Source organism: Gracilinanus agilis, chromosome 2, assembly GCF_016433145.1.
Source record: "Gracilinanus agilis isolate LMUSP501 chromosome 2, AgileGrace, whole genome shotgun sequence".
In the NCBI taxonomy this organism is placed as follows: Eukaryota; Metazoa; Chordata; class Mammalia; order Didelphimorphia; family Didelphidae; genus Gracilinanus; species Gracilinanus agilis.
In genome coordinates, this window is record NC_058131.1 from 394,070,015 (window position 1) to 394,088,987 (window position 18,973).

The following is an 18,973-nucleotide window of genomic DNA, read 5'->3' on the forward strand; positions in this document are numbered from 1 at the left end:
CCCCCTTAGTAACTAAAAAGGGAAATCTCTTTGTTTAACCATTTTTTGTAGACCTGCTGATCTGCCCATTTCTATCACTATGTAAGTTAAAGAACTTAGCTTTATTTATTTCTTGATGGAGTTTCCAACAGCATGGATTCTGGCTACAGTGTATTGTGCCTTGGGGTGTTATAAGATGAAGAATAGAGGAAATTCAAGATAGGTATATTGCTTTAAGATTTCTAGAGGGTGTAAGTATGTCGTAGTATATTATCAATGATCACCTGGCTGTCTACCACTCCACTGTTAATTAATTCTGACAATGGAAAGGCTACATTTCGCTGGAAAATAATTGTAGTTTAAAGATGCTTGACATGAGGGAAAAGGGTAATAATATACATGGTGATGTTATTTCCCAAAAGGGGAGTATGAATGCCCAACACCTATATTATTTGAATAGATCAGCTTACCTGTAAGAAAGCACTGCTATTTTGTAATACCTTAATCCTTCTGAAGATAATTACAATAATTAAATGATCAGTATAGTTTACATGATAAAAAAAATGATTCTAGACATATTAGAAATTGGATCATTTAAATTTAGTCCTAATCAACAGTAGATAGGGAAGGATAATATAAATAATATTGTCTCTATCCTTATGAGTCTACTTTCACCCACTGTATGTTTTCTGATGGTTGCTTTATATGAGGCTATTTTTGATCTTGGCCAGTGGGTTTCAGTGGGATTTGTGGAGGAGTATAATAGACAAAAGTAATTCTATGTGCTAAAATGTTGGGAAGAGAAATCAAGATTTCTTGGAATATGCACTAGGAGTGTTCATAGCACGTTCTCAGATGCCATGAAGGAAAAGTCAGTTCTTGTGCTAAGAGGTCCCAAGAGAACCAGCAAAAGGATGTTTAAATGCACTGTATCTCCATTTAAGTGAAGAAGCTGAATTTAGAAATTTTCATCACAACAGAGGTGAATCTCAACTCATGTTACTAAATGAATTTTCCAAGATGAACTCTATTTAGAGGATTTCAAAATTTCAAAGAAACTAGGATGGTAGAGCTTGGTTGTTTTCAGAGATGATTCCCCATTTTATCACAGTTAATCTGAACTCTATAGGGTTCAACCCTAAAGAATTAGTACATAATCATTAATTTTTAAAAACAACATTAAAATGATGTGATTGTGTCAATAGATACAGAAAATGGCCTTAGTAAAATATGATACCCATATTTCCATGTTCCTAATCATGCTTGTCATACTGCTTCTTTGACAGAAGCAACTGATTTTATCTGTAAGTCTTTAAGCAGAGACTAGACAATCATTCATAAGGTATGTCATGATGGGGACTCCTTTTGTGTGTGGGTTGGATTAACTAGCTTCTGAGGTCCCTTCCAACTTTCAAATTCTATGATTCTGTGAAGCCCATAAAAATCATCTACATTTCTATCTATATCACTCTCTAAAAGAAAACCCAGAAGAAACTGTTGGAAAAAGAAATATAAAATTCTTAAAAATAATTGTTTTGCCCAAGTCTAACTGGCACTTGGGGAAGCAGATAGCACAGAAAATGCTTAGCAAACAAGAGAATACCAAATTAATGTGAACTATTATGCAATTTCTACAACCTTATACAATGCATTTGACAGAGTGGTGGGTACTTAAAAAATAATTGTGGAATTAATTAATTAAAATGCATAAAAGATAGCGTAATGGTATGGTAAAGTACTGGGTTAAAATCCTACCTAGGACACTACTTTCTGTCACTTTGAATAAATCACTTAATTTCAAAAAAATAATTTGAGCAATATATAATGTATATGCATGTCAAGATCTCTTTATAATCTCTGATAATCTGATAAGGACAGTTTAGTTGATAAGGAAATAAGGACGGGACACAGGCGTTGTCTTTTACCTCATGCTTCCAGCTCTGTCTCCAGGAGCATGAAGTTTTTTATATATGTTTAAAGACTCATTTTACACAAAAGAAACCCTCCCCGCCCCGAAACTTTGCAGATGCGCAGAAGTTACAAATTATGTTGTATCAAAACACAAAAAGTCTCATCGGCTCCAGAACAGACCAAGGCCAAGGCTGAATTTTGACTGGGTTCTTATCAGAAAGCCAAGTTGGGGAGTATTCCTCCCAGGGTCGAATTGCCCCCACTAAGGTTTTGGCCTTGGCTATATCAGGCAGCTGCATTCCTGGTCAAAGGGGAACAGTGTTAACCCTTTAAATTCAGGTTTGCTAGGAACTTAAAGCTTTTCAATAAGGCCACAATACTTTTCAACAAGAAATCACAAGGATCACAAAAGAGGTCAAAAGAGGAGTCTCAAATTTTTATCTATTCTCTTATTGGCTTCCCACATATGGATAGTTAGGTTAGGTCAACATAAAGATTATAATGATACTTAAATTAATTTGTAGATTTGATGGGATGTCCATCATAGTCAATCATAGAAAACCATTTTTGAAAAGTATGCATACTAATAAAATCAAGTGGAATTAGTTTAAAAAAAAATTTTTAAGGCAGGGGGAATATTACTTGTAGGTCTCAAATCACAATAGTGCCTATTTTGTGCCTGGTATTATTTTAGGTGTGTAGATAAAATTACAAAGAATGAAGCAACCCCTTCTCACAAGAAGCATATATTTGAATGTAAGTATATATGGAACAAATTTAAAGAGAACAATAAGTTGATCTTAGATAAATAAAGGAAATTAGACCAGTGAGGTATTAAAGAAAGGTATCAAACTGACTGCAGAACAACAACACTCCCAGATACGGTCTGAGCCAGTTTAAAATGGAGTTGAGAAATATTTAACAAAATAAATAAAATATACTAGAATATAGATAATGTTAATATGTGGTTTTCTATGTCAATATGCTCCACAAGGATCCTTATGGATTGGTTGAGTAGCTCTGTTTCTAACTGATGCCATTAATCCAGGAAAACCAAAGGTATATAATAAGTTATTATTTAATACTCCAGGATCATAAAATACTGAGAAAAGGAGCCATTCATTAGTTAAAAATAGTTTAGAAAATTGTACAGCAGTTTTATAGGATTGCATATCTATATATCTACATTCATATCTACATATAGATATCTCAAATCATATAGTATAAGAACTATGATTTGATCACATATTCTAATAATTTTAAAGTGGATTAATGGTCTAAATATAAGAAATGCAATAAAATTTAAGAAAAATAGAACCCATCACAATTATGGTCTAGGGAAGAATGCAACAAATCTATGCAACAAATTAAAGGAAATATATGAGAAAATAGTTGCATTTGATTATATGAAAATAGAGTCTGTGTCTAGTGATGAGCAATTAGACATCTGGAATAAACATGGGGACAAAAGCAGGGTGGGGAAAGAATCTTTGCCACAAATATTTCAGATAAAAGTGACATCCAGAACCTATGAGGTATTTTCACAAATTTATAGGACAATAATATTCATTTTTCAAGAGAAAAGTGGATATGATCTTATAACTCTTGAAAAAAGAAAATATTCACACACCTGAAAATTGTTTAATTTCTATAACGATCAAAGTAAATAGTAATACAACTTTGGAATACCATTAACTAGGAAAAGGTAGAAGAATAAAACCTCATGCTGACAGGTTTGTAGGGAAATGAGCAGCCTATTCTACTGCTGGTAGGGCTGTGAATTGGTGCAATCTTTTCACAAAACAATTTGGGAATATTCAGTAAAAGATCTACAAAGCTACTCTTTCCTTTTGGTCTCATGATCCCACTACTAGGGCTATATTCTAAGAATGACTTTGACAGGGATAAAAATGTTATCTGTATAAAAATATTCTTGGAAAATTTTAGTCATAATAGCAAAAATCTTGGAAATATCCTTTGTGTCCAAAAATCAAGAAATGACTTAATAAATTGGGGTTTAAGAATATAGTGGAATATAATTTACTAATAAGAAATAATGAATATGAAGGATATATATAAAGTGACATTGAAGAACAATGTATGATACCTGCTGACCATATGTAAAAAATTTTTTTTAAAACAATGAAATCTGGAAAAAGCACTCAGAAGGGAAAGCATTCATGACTTCTCTATTTCTTTTCTCTGTAATGTTCCAACTGCTTGGCACCCTGGCCAAGGCCATTCATGACAATTGGCATTGTGGAAGGACTGACTCATGGTATGGATAGAACATAGGGTGATGAAAATTGAGCCCTTTTGTTTTTCTATATCATAGCTGGGCTTAGAGATATCTCAATTATTACTCAGTAGATCCCATCTTGCAACTGAATAAGCTACATAGATTCTGTGTCTTTGTTGAAGTCAAAATATACATCTCTACCTAGATGCCCCACTGGCAACTCCAACTCAGCTTGTTCAGTTTTGACCTTCTAATCTCCCTACTAAATCTATCTTTTACCCAACTTTCCTGTTTGTGTTGGAAGCACCATCGTTCTCCCAGTCAACCAAAGTCAAAACCTCAGAATCTCTTCCCTTGTTTGGGCCTCCAGCTCACCAACCCTGAACCAAGAGACACCACAAGGTTTCTTTCTCTTTCCTAGGGCCAGGCTTCTGCCTCAAGGAATTCTGTCTTCTCCCATTTCACTGTTATCTTCCTAATCTACAACCTCCAGTCATCCTGCCTTGTGTCTACCCAGAGCTTGATGGGCATGATTGAACCCTACCTACAGACTCCTCCACTATTTCTTTCTTTAAAAAAAAAATCCTTACCTTCTGTCTCAGAATTGATATTGGTTCCAAGGCAGAATAGCAGTAATGGCTAGGCAATGGGAGTTAAGTGATTTGCCCAGGGCCACACAGTTAGAAGTATCTGAGACCAGACTTGAACCCAGGACCTCCCATCTCCAGGCCTGGTTCTCTGACCACTGAGCCCTCAAGCTACCTCATGCCCCACTCTATTTCAAATGAATTTGTCCAGCACCAGAATCTCTAATTAAGATTTGGATAACTAAGATGTCTTCCATTCCTTATGAGAAGTATCATTTCTTTTCCCATGCCATTTACCTTTACATCATCAAAAGCACTTTTGCTGCCTGATTTGTATAGGTAGCCAAATGTTTAAAAAAATCCATGTGGCTCAAAAGGATAGATATCTCCAATCTGAAGTCCAGAGAATTCTCTTTGACAGAGAAAGGAAGGATGAATTTGGAGGAAGTATACCTTATAATTAGGAACCTGGTAATGGACAGTATGTCTGTGCCACAACAGGGTGCAGCCTAGCCAGATCTGGAGATGTTCCTCACCAGGTGGGTCACAGGGGGATGATGCATTTTTTAGTCACAGTAACTCCTTTACATCATCCACTAAGCTGTATAAGGTTTCTGGCTTATATGGTAGAAAGAGTACTCACACTAACAAAATCATATACCCTTTAATGACATGTAAATACTACCCAATTGTTATGAGAAAGTTCATTATATTTTTCACATACTTGTACAATTTATCTGTATGAAATATAGATGGCAGATTGTGAAAATAATATTGTAAAAAGTATGTAGATTACTGTTCAGTTCAGGTATATCTAAGGGAAGGAGAAGGAAAGAGCGAAATGGCAGAGAAAGGGAGAAGGAAAGAGAGAGACAGAGACAGACAGAGAGACACACACAAAGAGACAGGAAGAAAGAGACAGAGACAGACAGACACAGACAGACAGATAGACAGACAGACACAGACAGAGAGAGAGAGAGAGAGAGAGAGAGGGAGAGAGAGAGAGAGGATTTTATTTGAGTGAGGGAATTCCAGAATCCCTCTACCAATGCGATTTATACTTTTCTAGGCCCTTAAGAAATCTCGTAAGGTTTAGAAGCCTGTCTTGCCTGTTTATAACTATTTGGCAAGCATAGGTCAGAGGGAGAACTTGAACCAGGTTTTTCAGGCTATCTCTTAGAATAATCATTTCTTTGAGACCATATCTATGACTCTACACCCCCCCCCAATGAGCATTCTCTCTACTGATACAGATCAGTACCTGCTCTGCATGCTTTTAGATTTTTGCAGGTTTTAGGCACAGAGATGCTGAACTACTCTGTTATTTGGTGAATAACTAATTCCTGTCCTGGCACAGACATACTGTCCATCAGCAGGTTCATAATGATAAGGTGAACTCCCTCCAAATTCATCCTTCCTTTCTCTGTCGATATTATTTGGACTTCAGATCGGGGATATTTTTAAAAAATTGACTACCTATACAAATCAGGCAGCAGAAGTGCTTTTGATAACATAAATTTTGATAACATAAATCTAAAAAATCTTGCTTGGTCTCAGAGATGACAGATTTTCCCCCCTACAGTTTCCTTCTCTACATTTGCATTTCTTCTGGCCTTTGGGTTGCAGTGGGCAGTGCGGAGCATTATTCTATTCATTGCCAGCAATGTATCAACAGTAGAGCAGTTTCTCTGAGGTCTCTCTAGGGAAAATCTGGCCATTATTATTTTGTGCACGTCTCAGGAGGCAGCTACCTCTGGGAATGCTATAGCCAGTAAACAGGGAATAGGGGATAATAACATATTGTCACAAACATTACAAAATAATTTTTTTCCCAAGGCATGTACTTTGATGGTAAAAGGGACTCCTATCCAAAGACTGTCTTAAGTAGCACCCGATATAAATAAATACAGGATTTATATGATTTGTTCACAAATGGGCCCTGGACCACATCAACCTGTTTCTGACATACACTGTAAGCAGGATCGGTCTGGGTCTCTCCAGAGATTGGAAACAGCCACTTATGATTCAGAGGGAGAAGAGTAGGTCTTGCCAAGATAAGATATGAGTCAGGCCTTGATCAGGCTGAGTAAATTACACACAAACTGGCTCTTTCTCTAGAAAGCGAGACATGGAAAGGCAGAAAATCCAACTGGCTTTCTGCCCCTTCTGCACTCTGTGGTAGAAAGGTAATTTGTTTTCTCTGATCTCTGGCCTCAGAGTTCCAGGACAGAAATAAACTTCACTCCAAGTTCCCAGCACTGGCTTCAGTAAGCAAGGATTCATGATCTCTGGCAAGCCCTATCTGGTCCCTGTCTCCCCAAAGCAATACCTAGAGACACAGGTAGAAGTCTTGTTGATGATTAGAGTATAGAAACTCCCACTGCCCCCCACACCTGTAACCTGTTAACTACATGTTTTTATTTCATTTGACTTGGCTTATTGAAGGCAATGGTGATGGGGGCTGCCTTGCTGCCCAGCCATCCATCAGAGGTTCCCTACACTGAGGAGGATGGGGATAGAAAGGGAATAGGGAATAAATTATAAATTCTGAGAACAGAATAGAGAAACAGGACATCCTCAAGGGATAAGGAAGATGTCACAACATCACAGGTTGCCCCCAAGTTAAGAATTAAGGGATCTCCATGTAAGAGACTGAGATGGAACCCAATGGGTCCCTGTGTGTGTGTGTCTGTGTGTCTGTGTCTATGTCTGTGTATATGTGTGTATATATATATATATATACATATACCACCAGAGTATTAATGGGCTACTGTTTCATAGACATTCTGGTAGCTCTATTTCTTTATTAGCTGGTTCTAAAATGTCTAAAATTTGGGTCAGAGGAACATGAAATGATTTGTGATTTTAAAATATATAATTTATCTTTACAATATAAGAAACAGAATCATTTAGTATAAAGAGCACTGATCTTGCAGTTAGGTAAAATCTGGGTTCTAATCCTGTCTCTGACACTTAGTTGTGTGACTTCTCTCAGTTTCCTCATCTGCTAAATTAGGGAGGACTCGCTGATCTCTAGGGTCCCTTCTAGCTCTAAATCTGTTATCCCAAGATAATCTATTTGTTAGGGAGGCCATGAAGAGGATTGTTTTATAAGGAAGGAAGACTCACTAGATAATGCTGTAGGTCCCTTCTTTTTTTAAAAAAAACCTTTATCTTCCATATTGGTTCTAAGGCAGAAGAATGGTAAGGGCTAGGCAATCGGGATTAAGTGAGTTGCCTAGAGTCACACAGCTGGGAAGTGTCTGAGGCCAGATTGAACCCAGGACCTCCTGTCTCTAGGCCTGGCTCTCAATCCACTGAGCCATCGAGCTACCTCTAGGTCCCTTCTTAACCTAAGAATCTCTTATTTCTCAATTTATTATCTCCTCTGTGAAGCCCTTCCTAATTCCCCAGGTGAAAACGACCTCTCCCTCTTTAAATGTTTCCTACTACACTTTACCCAGATTTCTCTTTTACATTTATATACTTCTTCCTTTCCCACTCATTAGACTAAAAGCTCCTTAGGAGCAGGTCCTGTGTCATGCCTGTCTTTGGATCCTCAGTGCCAAGCAGAGAGCCAAATACACAGAAAGGGATTAATAAATGTTGTTGTTTTTCTGAACTGAATTCTTACATCCTAGAGCTTGCTTCTGCTAAATACGTATTCTGCCTGGCTCTTCCTTTCCTGGACTAGTGGCCTGCAATGTAATAGTGGCTATGACCACAGTTCATGTTCGTTCCATTAGTACATATTTCCCTTCCCACTCAAGGTTGCTTGTTCCTTCAGTTGCCAAAAGCCTAGGTGGATCCTTGATATTGATGGAGACAGCTGATGTGGAGAATGCCCAGAGATGGTTACTGCAGCTGCAAGCTTGATCATCATTAGAGAAAGCCAAATAGGATACAGGTTTGAGAAGAAGCAGCCACTCCCCAAGTATATAAGCTGCCTGCTCAGGTTGATTTAGCAGTTCATGACTGCTGTACAAGGAGGTGGGGCTTTTATTTAGACTAGAATCCAAGGCATTAGCCAGCCCTGACTGTTTTCAATCCTTGATCTGTGTTTATAGAGAACATCCCACTCAGAACTCTGGCTGCCTGCTGGATAAGGTAAAAAACCCTAATGTTTGATAGGTGGCTAAGTATAAAAGTTATTTTTCCCTTTAATCAACTCCCTCACTTACAATAACACCTACTTAAGAGGGCACTGGTGTTCAGGGACCGGCATCTAATTGTCTGAATTTTATAAAGAGCAATTTCATTTCCCTGGGGAGATATACATTTTGAACCTGTGTGATGAGCCCATCTGTTTCAGGTAACTCTGGAAAGTACATTAAGGTGATGAAATTAACTTCAGGAGGGGAAAGTAGTTAAAAATGCATTATTATGTTTACTGATGGTAAAGGACTTATTGATCATCATCATAATATTTGTACAGTGTTTGGCCATTTGCAATTATTTGAGAAGCAACATGTCCGAGAAGCTTGAAAGTTGGAGGTCCTGGGTTCAAATTCCCACCTCTAAAGCTTACCAACTATCTCATTCTGGACAAGTTAGGTAGTCCCCCTGGGTCTCTGTTCCTCAACTGTAAAATGAGGAGATTATACTAGATGAGGTCACTTCTAGCTTTAAACCTATGATCCATCGGCCACCTTGTGATACATAGGTAGGAAACGGGCTATCTCCATTGTACAGATGAGGAGACTAAGGTTCAAAAAAGCTAATTATCTTGACCAAGATAACAAGATTGGAAAATATCAGAGCTGGGACTAGAGTCTGAATCTTCTGGCTTAAGGTTGACTTTGAAGTAGATTCATCAAAACTTTAATTGACTCCAACCTAAATGACCAGTATCTTCAGTTGTCTTTTTTTTCTTTCTTGCATTTAACTTACAGGCCAATGAGTCAAATCATCAATTAAAAGACAGAGGAAGAAATACATGGTGGTATAATCTGGCTCTACATGTGGAGGCAGCTGAATATGATAGGGGCTTCATAAATGCATGTTGGTACGACTGAGGAGCATCGGCTTTCATATCAGAAACCTCTTGGGGATGATGGCAGAAAAGAAAACTAGGAAGAAAGTAAAGGAATTGCCAGAAAAGAAAGCATGTGTGATAGACAAAATCCTTGCCAGGCGAGTGTTAAGGGGACAAGTGCAATACCTTATAGAGTGGAAAGATGACTTGGAACAGAAGAGCTCTTGGGAACCAGGGCAAAACATAGACTGCCCCGACCTCATTGAGGAGTACATAAAATCACAGGAAAAAGACAGTGAGAAGGAAGAACCCAAGAAGGATAGAGGCAGAGCTGGCTTAAGGCACAGAGGCAAGAGAGAGGAGAGCAAATCAAAAAGCAAGCAAGAGAAGTTCCAAGATTTGGAACCAGAGATTACAGATGCTCAAAAACACAATGGGGAGCTGATGTTCCTGGTGAAATGGAAAAATAATGATAAAACTGCCTTGGTTCCTGCCAAGGAGGCCAATATCAAGTGGCCCCAGCCAGTCATTAGCTTCTATGAGAAGAGGCTGTTGTGGAAAGAGTCGGCTGATGAGAATGGTGTCAAAAACTGATTTCTGTCTTCAGCTGGCCTCTAAGTTGCTAGGTCAATGGATTCAAAATGGGTAAGGGGGAGAAGAAGTGTTTGTCCTGAGGCCACAGAGATAGCTTGAGGAGATGTCCTTTAGACAAAGGATTCTGGAGCCTTGCTTGTGGCCTGTGGCATCCTGGGTATCCAGGCTGGATAAGTATGTCAGCCGCATCCCAAGGGAGGGGGAAAGTGATTCACACAGAGTTTTTTGTACTTTGCCAAACACAGAGTCAAAGAATCTTCTGTGGAGGGCAAAACTTGTAGAGTTAGGTGTGTGGGAGACCAAAAAGAAACTAGAGCTCATCGAAGACTATCTCCAAGATCTTCTAGATAGTTTTAATTCTTTATCCCACAGCATTGTGTCATTTGGGGCTCTTGTTATTATATCATTTAGAGAGGTTTGGAAAAGGGAAAAGTGGCTTTGGATTATTTTCATTGTTGTTTAAATGGGAATGGGGGGAAGGAAGAAGATAAGAATTCAGTTCCAAGTCCAGAAGCTTAACAATATACATATGCATATATATATATACATATATATATTTCTATATCACTGACAACATAAATGAGCACTGCAAAATATTGTTGTTGTTTTTTTGAGTAGTTCACAACCCCAATTGGTGTTTTCTTGGCAAAGTGATTTGCCATTTTCTTGCTCATTTTACAGATGAGAAGACTGAGACCAATAGGGTCAAGTGACTTGCTCATTATCACATAGTTAGTGTCTGAGGCCAAACACTACCAGACAGTCTTCTTGACTTCAGACTCAGCAATCTATCCACTGCACCATCTAGCTGCCCCAGCAAAAGACTGCTGTGCTCGAACATGGTGCATTTGTCCTAAAAGAATTACTTTCAGGTTTATGGAGAGAGAATTATTTTAGCTTGAGACATTTGGGTAGGAGAGAGAAGCACAGATAGGCCAGTCTTTTTTTTTTTTTTTTTTTTTTTTTTTTTTTTAGTTCAAGGCGCTAATTTCTTTTTCTTGTATAAAAGCACTTTTTTTGCCTCCTTCTCTCTTCAGTCACCTTTCTCATACCCTAGGATGTCCCAAAGAGTTGAGATAGAATACCAAATAAGAAATGATGGAGGTTAGGGAGCAGACCCTGAGGATCCCAGAGCTGGATGAGAGCAAGGAATGGGCCAGTGGGGCTAGCAGAAGCAGGGAGGTGATAAGGGGTTACAGTGGCTTTGACTCTGGTCTCGGCTTCCTACTTTCCTGCTCGTAGCTCCTGGGCCACCTGAGCTTCTGTCTGAAGCCAGATCATTTCCCCTTTGTCTTGCTGCTGCTACTATCTCCGGACCCTTCTCCACTGTCCAATCAATGCCTACTACCAGAAGACACAGGACCAAGTCTATGCCATCCCTGGCCTTTCTCCCCCAGGCTGTTTCCACCTTTTCAAGTGCCTGGGCTTTCTAGATGCTTTCCTTTCCTTTCAAACAAATGTTGCCTGAGCCTCAGTGGTCATTCCCCTGACTGCCACACAGCCCGTGGCCAATGGTTAGCCCTCCTCCTCATCCACTCCCATCTTCTCCTTGCTACTTCTCAGATAGATGTCTGTTGCTCCTCATTCTATGGGGATCCCTTCTGTCTTTCCTCTCTTTCTAATCATAGCTTCTTACTTAGTCCTCCCTAAGGAGATTCCTCCCCATCTCCACCTCCTTTTGGCCTCTGTCTCTTGCTACTTTGCTCTATCTGTACCGCTCCCTCACCCCTGCACCTGCTTCCTCTAATACCTGGATGATGGCATTACAGAACTGGGCAAAAGGGATAGGAATGATAGACTTTGGGGAGTTATCAGAGCTAGGCTGCAGGAGAAGATGCAAACCTCAGTCCCTGCCCTGGGGAAAGCAATGTTGAAACTGGAGGTTTGGGCAGTAATTAGCCAATTTCTGACAATAGTTCTGCAGGTGGCCAGTCACCCAGCCTAAAGTAAAAGAGAGCCAAAGTGTACCCCATAGCCCAAGAGACCAGGGAGTAGGTTTTTAGCTACAAGGCAATGATGGCCTTCCCTTGGATACAGCTGGAAGTATTATTAGCTCCCAGTTGGAGACATAGACAAAAGAACAGAGTTGGGGGTTATTGAAGGCCTCAGCATTGGTGCTGATTTCCAGGCAAGAGGACTCCTGGGGGAAGCTGCAGTTCCAGTCATTCGCCTCAACCCATTCCTCCTCCCTGATCCTCTGGGTGAGTTTTGTGAGGGAAGGCAGCACAAGAGGGGCTTGGGTTTGAAGGAAGTAGATCACCAGAACAGTTGACATTTAATTAATCAGAAAGGGCGCACTCCCTGTCAGTTCTCCTAGCCTGTCAGGCTTCTAGTGCTACCTCTTTAGCAGCGGTCAACCACAGCAGTCACCAGTGAGATCCAAAGGTGCTAATTCTTAACATTGAAGAAAGAATCCTATGACTTTCCATCCTTTCAAACACTTGTTTTAAACTTCAGCTTGTCTAGTCAATGATGTGGATGTGGGAGATGGAGGAAGAGGGATCTCTTATTCTTGGGCAGATAATTTTTGAAACCTTTCTGTGGTTTTTAAAAAATTCTAAAACTATCATTGATGGAGTCCTAACACTCATAACACGAGTTTAATCTAATAATACAAGGTTTGAAAGCTTAGAAAGCTTCTGGACAAGATTAAACATTTGCTCAGGACAATGGTTCACTTAAGGAAAAAGTCTTGCAAAGCTAAATTTCTTTAAAAAAAAAACTTTGGGGGGAGATTTCTTTGTAACTCAAATATTTCATGAGACTCACCAATTCTCATGACTGAAGTCGGGGCTACACATCAACTGCATTGCAAAAACAAACTTTCAAAGCATAGCTTTTAAGTTTCTGGGAAAGATCTGATTAAATATAAACTTGAATTTAAAAAAAATCACTTTATACAGGATGCCCTGAAGATTAATTTAAACTCAATTGTCTGCACTTTCTATACCCACAATCTTATATAATAATTATGATCAGAATGATAAATTTGAAGCCCACAAGATCCTTAATCAGGGCAGAAAGTTTCTGTTATGCAACACTCTCTACCTCCCCTTTGCCCTCCAGTTATACTTTTTAGGCAGGAAAATGAATGAGCATGGTTTAGAACTATTTTCTCCTTGTGCTGCAACAAAAGTTTCCTGCTTAAATCCCAGATAATCAAACTTAAATTAGTAAGGCTTCCTTCTTATCCTCTAATTTCTGGTTGATTGAGATTTCACTAGAACCACAGAAGAGATTTTTCCCTTGTCCATCTGTCAGGCATGTTCACACAGCCTGGAATATCACAGAAGAGAAATAGAAAACATCATTATGAGACCCCTCCCTAGAATGTCTACCAGAAAAGCAAGTTAGCAAAAAAAAAAAAAAATGTAAATTAAACAAGGTGAAATCAATTTAAAATTTAAGGCAAGCTCTACAAAATGGGAAGGAAGTAGATGGAAAAATATAGTATAGAAAAAAGAGCCCTAAATGTGAAGTTGTAGGTACTGGGATTAAATCTTACTTTATTAGTCACTTCAACTCTCTGGACTCAGTTTCCTTATCTGTACAATATGGGAGTTTGGACTGGATGGCTTCCAAGGACCCTTCTAAACTAGCTCTAAGTAGGATTCTATAACTAAAGGAGAAGTAGCCTCTAGGGCTTAAAGGAGAAGTTTTTCTATTGTGCTAAACAGAAGCAAGAATTGGCTGAATTTTTAAAGAATTCTTAACTTTAAGGAATGTGAGGTCTTATAAAAGGGGTTCTTAACTTTTTTTGATGTCCTGGCCCTGTTGACAGTCTGGCGAACTCTATGGGCCCTTTTCAGAATAAAAAAAATTTTTTTTAAATATTGGAAAGAAGGGGCAGCTGGGTAGCTCAGTGGATTGAGAGTCAGACTTAGAGACGGGAGGTCCTAGGTTCAAATCCGGCCTCAGACACTTCCCAGCTGTGTGACTCTGGGCAAGTCACTTGACCCCCATTGCCCACCCTTACCACTCTTTCACCTAGGAGCCAAAAACAGAAGTTAAGGGTTTAAAACAAACAAATAAATAAATGTTGGAAAGAAATGTTAAATTTCTGGTGGACAGTAAGAATAAAGGTGTAATTTTTCCCTATCTAATTTTATTCTAATAATAAAAATTTACCTGCAATCTAGCCATGTATACCCCTTGGGAGTCCAAAGTCCTTGTTAGGAACCTCTGGTCCAGTGAAAAAGAGTGAGGGGTTGTGGGCCCAGATAAGAATGCTTGGCTTAAAGTTTCTTGTAGTGACAAGATCTTGTTAAATGCTGTATAGGAATAAATTCTGCTGGCTTTTTGATAATAAAGGGTCAGAGTAAAATCACTGTAGTGCCTGTAGAGGTAAGTTGTTAGACAATTCACACTCAGAAAAGAAAATAGGAAAAAAAAACAACTATAGGAGATGGAAAATTAAACAGACTCATCCCTCTCCTCTCTCCCCTCTCCCCTCTCCCCTCTTCTCTTCCTACCTCCCTCCCATTCCCTCTTATCTCTTCTTTTCTCCTTTGGGAGTTGACTAAATAAACAGATTTCACTGTACAGTAGTTACACTGTACTTTTAAAAGACAAATGAACTCTTTTACATACTAATTCTCCAGAGATTGATCCCTCAGCATAAAATACAATCTTAATTATGTTTCCATGATTATCTGCTGAATAAAGGCGTTTTTACCTTTGCTTGGATACAAAAACTGAATGTTACTACATATTTAAACTTAAGTCACATTAAATTTGTTTTAGGGACTAAATAGTTTGCATAATAAATACATATAATTTCTATAAAGAAAAGAGGAAATGTGGTGGAAAGATCAGAGACTTGGCCTTGGAGTCAAAAAGAGCTGGTTTTCAATTCTGCCTCCTGATGTAAACTAGCGCGCCCCCCCCCCAATAGTGGGCAAATCTATAAAATTATGTTAGAGATGAGCTGCTCATTTGCATTAATGGAGGGAGTTTGCGCACAGGAAGTTCACAACACTAATGATATCAGTGGTTTGATCTGCCCCCTCCCCCAAATAAAAATAAATATACACATATAAGCAGGTATCCTTCTAGTGGCTGGAAATACTTTATATATCTCCATTCTCTACACTAAACTTTAATGTATCTCAGAACAAAACTTGCTCGATTCACATTCATGTACTTCCTTGAGTAATATCATGATGCAATCAGTGTCAAAGGACATCAAGAAGAGGACAAAAAGACATTGGAAGAAGAAGGGAATTCAATTGTTCTAGTCCAATTCTCTCATTTTACAGCTGAGAAAACTGAAGCCCTGGGAGGTTGGGAAGGCAATGAAGGTGGATGAGTTCTACCAGTGAGAGGAGCATTGTGCCTCCTACTCCCTCATGAAATCATGGATCCACTGATGTACTCTAGTTTATTTATTGTGAACCAGTTTTATTCTATGAAAATGGGCTTAATTTCTTGCATTTGCTCCCATCTTCCCTTTTTGCAGAAAGTATTCTATAACCCTGGAACTCTCAAACGAGTCAGTATGGATTTGTTCAGTATATTTCAAACTCCTAAATTTTCTATGGCTAAATTAATTTGGGAAATGCTTCTCTATTCCATTTATGAAGTCATTAAAAAAATAGTACCTTTTCTAATTCATCTGTTTTTCTCTCTTGATCGTTATGACATTTTATGCATCACATCGCAATCACTCCTTTAAGTCTCACACTGACCTCTGGTCAAAGTAATATAATTCTCATTTGAAATGTCAATTAATTTTTTAAAGGCCTCATGTAAGAAAAGTAATACCCGACTTTTTCCTCCTAATAGGCACCCATAGGTAACCCATAAACAACTTAAGGGTGCCCATAAGCATCCCATAGGACTGCTTAAAACTCTTGACACCAAGTCTTGTAGACTAGCTAATTTAACTGCCAAGATGCCAAGGAGAAAAACCATTGTAAGAATTTTTTAAAGACCAACTTCGGCTTCTTATAAGCTGGAGGGAAGTCAGTGATTGTTTAGGTCATCTGTGCAAAGTCGAAAGCAGAAAAGATTGTGTTGTCAATACCAAAAGTGGTGGCACATTTGTACTTGTCTCTACTTATAGGCAATTGTCTTGAAAGGCACAACCTGGATTGAATCATCACAGCAGGCATTCATCCAGTTAAAATGTGACCAAAAGATAAGGAATCAAGGTCAAGGAAAACCTCTTCACAGAATTAACTCCTTTTTGTAGTTGACAACTTAATACCTCCAACCTTTTTTTTAAACTAAATCTTCCTCTGGCATGCATGCCCCAGCTCTTCCTTCTGGAGTCTTATTCCTGACCTGGAATTTACTCAATGAAATTACCCTCCTGCCCCTGCTGCCTCTCCCTCGGATAGGCTGTTTCCTTCCAGAACTTCCACTTAAGAAGGGGAAGCCTAGGCCAGCTGTGTCTCATTCCTCTCCGGGATGCACTCAGGATAACTTCTACTATGCTCCCATACCAGGTACCTTTATTTCTTCCTCGGCTTCCTTTGTGCATTGTTTTCTCCCATTAGAATGTACACTGAAAAAAAAGGCAGGGGCTGTCTTTCTTTCTACTTGCATTTGTACTCCCTGCACTAAGTACCACATTGGTCAGATAGCTTACTTAATAAATGCTAGCTGACCAAATGACTGAATAGTGCCAAAGAGAAATAGGTGAGAGGGGGCAGCTGCATAGCTCAGTGGATTGAGAGCCAGGCCTAGAGATGAGAAGTCCTAGCTTCAAATCTGGCCTCAGACACTTCCCAGCTGTGTGACCCTGGGCAAGTCACTTAACCCTGATTACCTAGCAAGGCATTCTGCCTTGGAACCAATACATAGTATCAATTCAAAGGTGGAAGGTAAGGGTTTTAAAAATAAAAAAAGAAATGGTTGAGAAGATGCTATGGAACAGGTTTCCAAGTAAATTAAAAAAATTTAATTTAGATCTAAAATTAAAAATTCTGATGACAATTCAACACATTCCAAGTGCCGGGTACATCAAGTCACAGAGGCAAGAAAGCTAACCTCAGAGCCAAGATTAACTGAGTACAAATCCTATAGTACCATAAGTAACTAAGATAATGCTAATTCTCCTCCTCCTCCTTCCTTTTAAAAATCCTTATCTTCTGCCCCAGTAACAATCTTAAAACAGAAGGACAAGGACTAGGTAAAGTGGGGTTAAGTGACTTGCCCCTGGTCACATAGCTAGAAAGTGTCTGAGGCCAGATTTGAACATGGGTTCTCCCACTCCAGGCCTGACACTCTATCCACTATCTGCCCCCAAGATCATGCTTCTTTAGTTGGAGTCTATGAACCATATGTTTTTTATTATTAGTATAACCCTTACCTTGTCTTAAAATTGATACTAAGTATATCTTCCAACACAGATGAGCAAAAAGTTCTATGAACTTGAAATATTTTTGAATAACTATATTTCATTGAAATTAGTTTCCTTTGTAGTCCCACATATTTTATTTTATGCATTTAAAAACATTATTTTGATGAGTCTCTAAGCTTCATCAGACTGCCTGTGGGGACCAGACACAAAAAAGGGGAAGCCTGGGCTAAAACTACAGGCTGCAGAACAGTTGTCAATTTACATTAGTAAAAAGAGTTTAATGAGAAGCCCTCATCTCCATCAATGAAATCACAGGATTAGACAAAAATAAAAGGACAAGGTACTGGGGATGAAAAGACAAAAAAAAAAAAAAAAAAAAAAAGAAATAGCCTTTTCCCTCAAGGACCTTACATTCGACAAAGCTGTGTGTGTGTGTGTGTGTGTGTGTGTGTGTGTGTGTGCGCGCAGGTGGTGGGGTGGTGGTAGTGGTGGAGGAAATGGATTCCTGAAAACTCAGGCTCCAAAAACTCAAGAGAAAACTGCTCACCATAAATTAACCAGGAAGGGATGTTCCAGGCATTGCATGATCTGAAGCTCCTTGAAGACATTTCTTACTTCGTTGCGCTCAACACATTTCTGTTTGTTCATGTACTTCATGGCATACATCTTCTTGGTATCATTCTTCTGTACGATGCACACCTGGCAGCGCAAATCCAAGTGAGGAAACGATTAAGAGAAACACTATCACATTGGAGGGACAGAAGAGAAATATAAAACTCATCCTTAGGGACAGATAGGTGATTTAATAGATAGAGAGCCAGACCGGGAGAGGGGAGATTCTGGCTTCAAATCTGGCCTTACACACTTCCTAGCTGTGTGACCCTGAGCAAGTCACTTAACCCCTATTGTCAACCCATTCTGCTCTTTTGTCTTGTAACCAATACACAGTATTGATTCTAAGATAGAAGGTAAGAGTTAAAAAAACAAAAACAAAAACACAAGAAAGATAACTTCATCCTTAGTAGTGCTAACATGGTTTCCTTGCCCAGCTTAGGGCTCTGAAAAGTTATATATTTTTAAGACTTCCAATCAGATCTGAAATAAAAATTGTTGGTAGTGTTAATTCGGCATTCATATCTTCTCAAACTGCTTCCCATTTATTTAATCAGACATTTTAATGATTTTTAAATGAAATTTTGGAAATTTTACAGTGTCCTTAAGACCTAGACTACATTGCCTGAAATCCCTCCTTCCTGAAATGAAGCCCAACAGTCTGTGTGAACAATATTATAAATTTCTGTATTCTCTACAACCCAGCTCAAAGGACATCTCCTCTATGAAGTCTTCTCTGATCCTGATACTAATAACCTTTTCCTTCCTTG

The 18,973-nt window shown here is 38.8% G+C and overlaps 1 protein-coding gene across 1 annotated transcript in view; it reads right to left on the reverse strand.

Annotated features, from left to right (window-relative positions):
• Nucleotides 1–18,272, reverse strand: part of STK32A (serine/threonine kinase 32A) — a 96,955-nt gene extending 78,683 nt beyond the window's left edge. Inside the window, exon 1 of the mRNA XM_044661801.1 lies at nt 18,139–18,272. Coding sequence (XP_044517736.1) covers nt 18,139–18,257 — 119 coding nt within the window. The 5' untranslated portion in view covers nt 18,258–18,272. The remainder of the gene's footprint in view (nt 1–18,138) is intronic.
• Between the last annotated feature and the right edge of the window lie 701 nt (nt 18,273–18,973).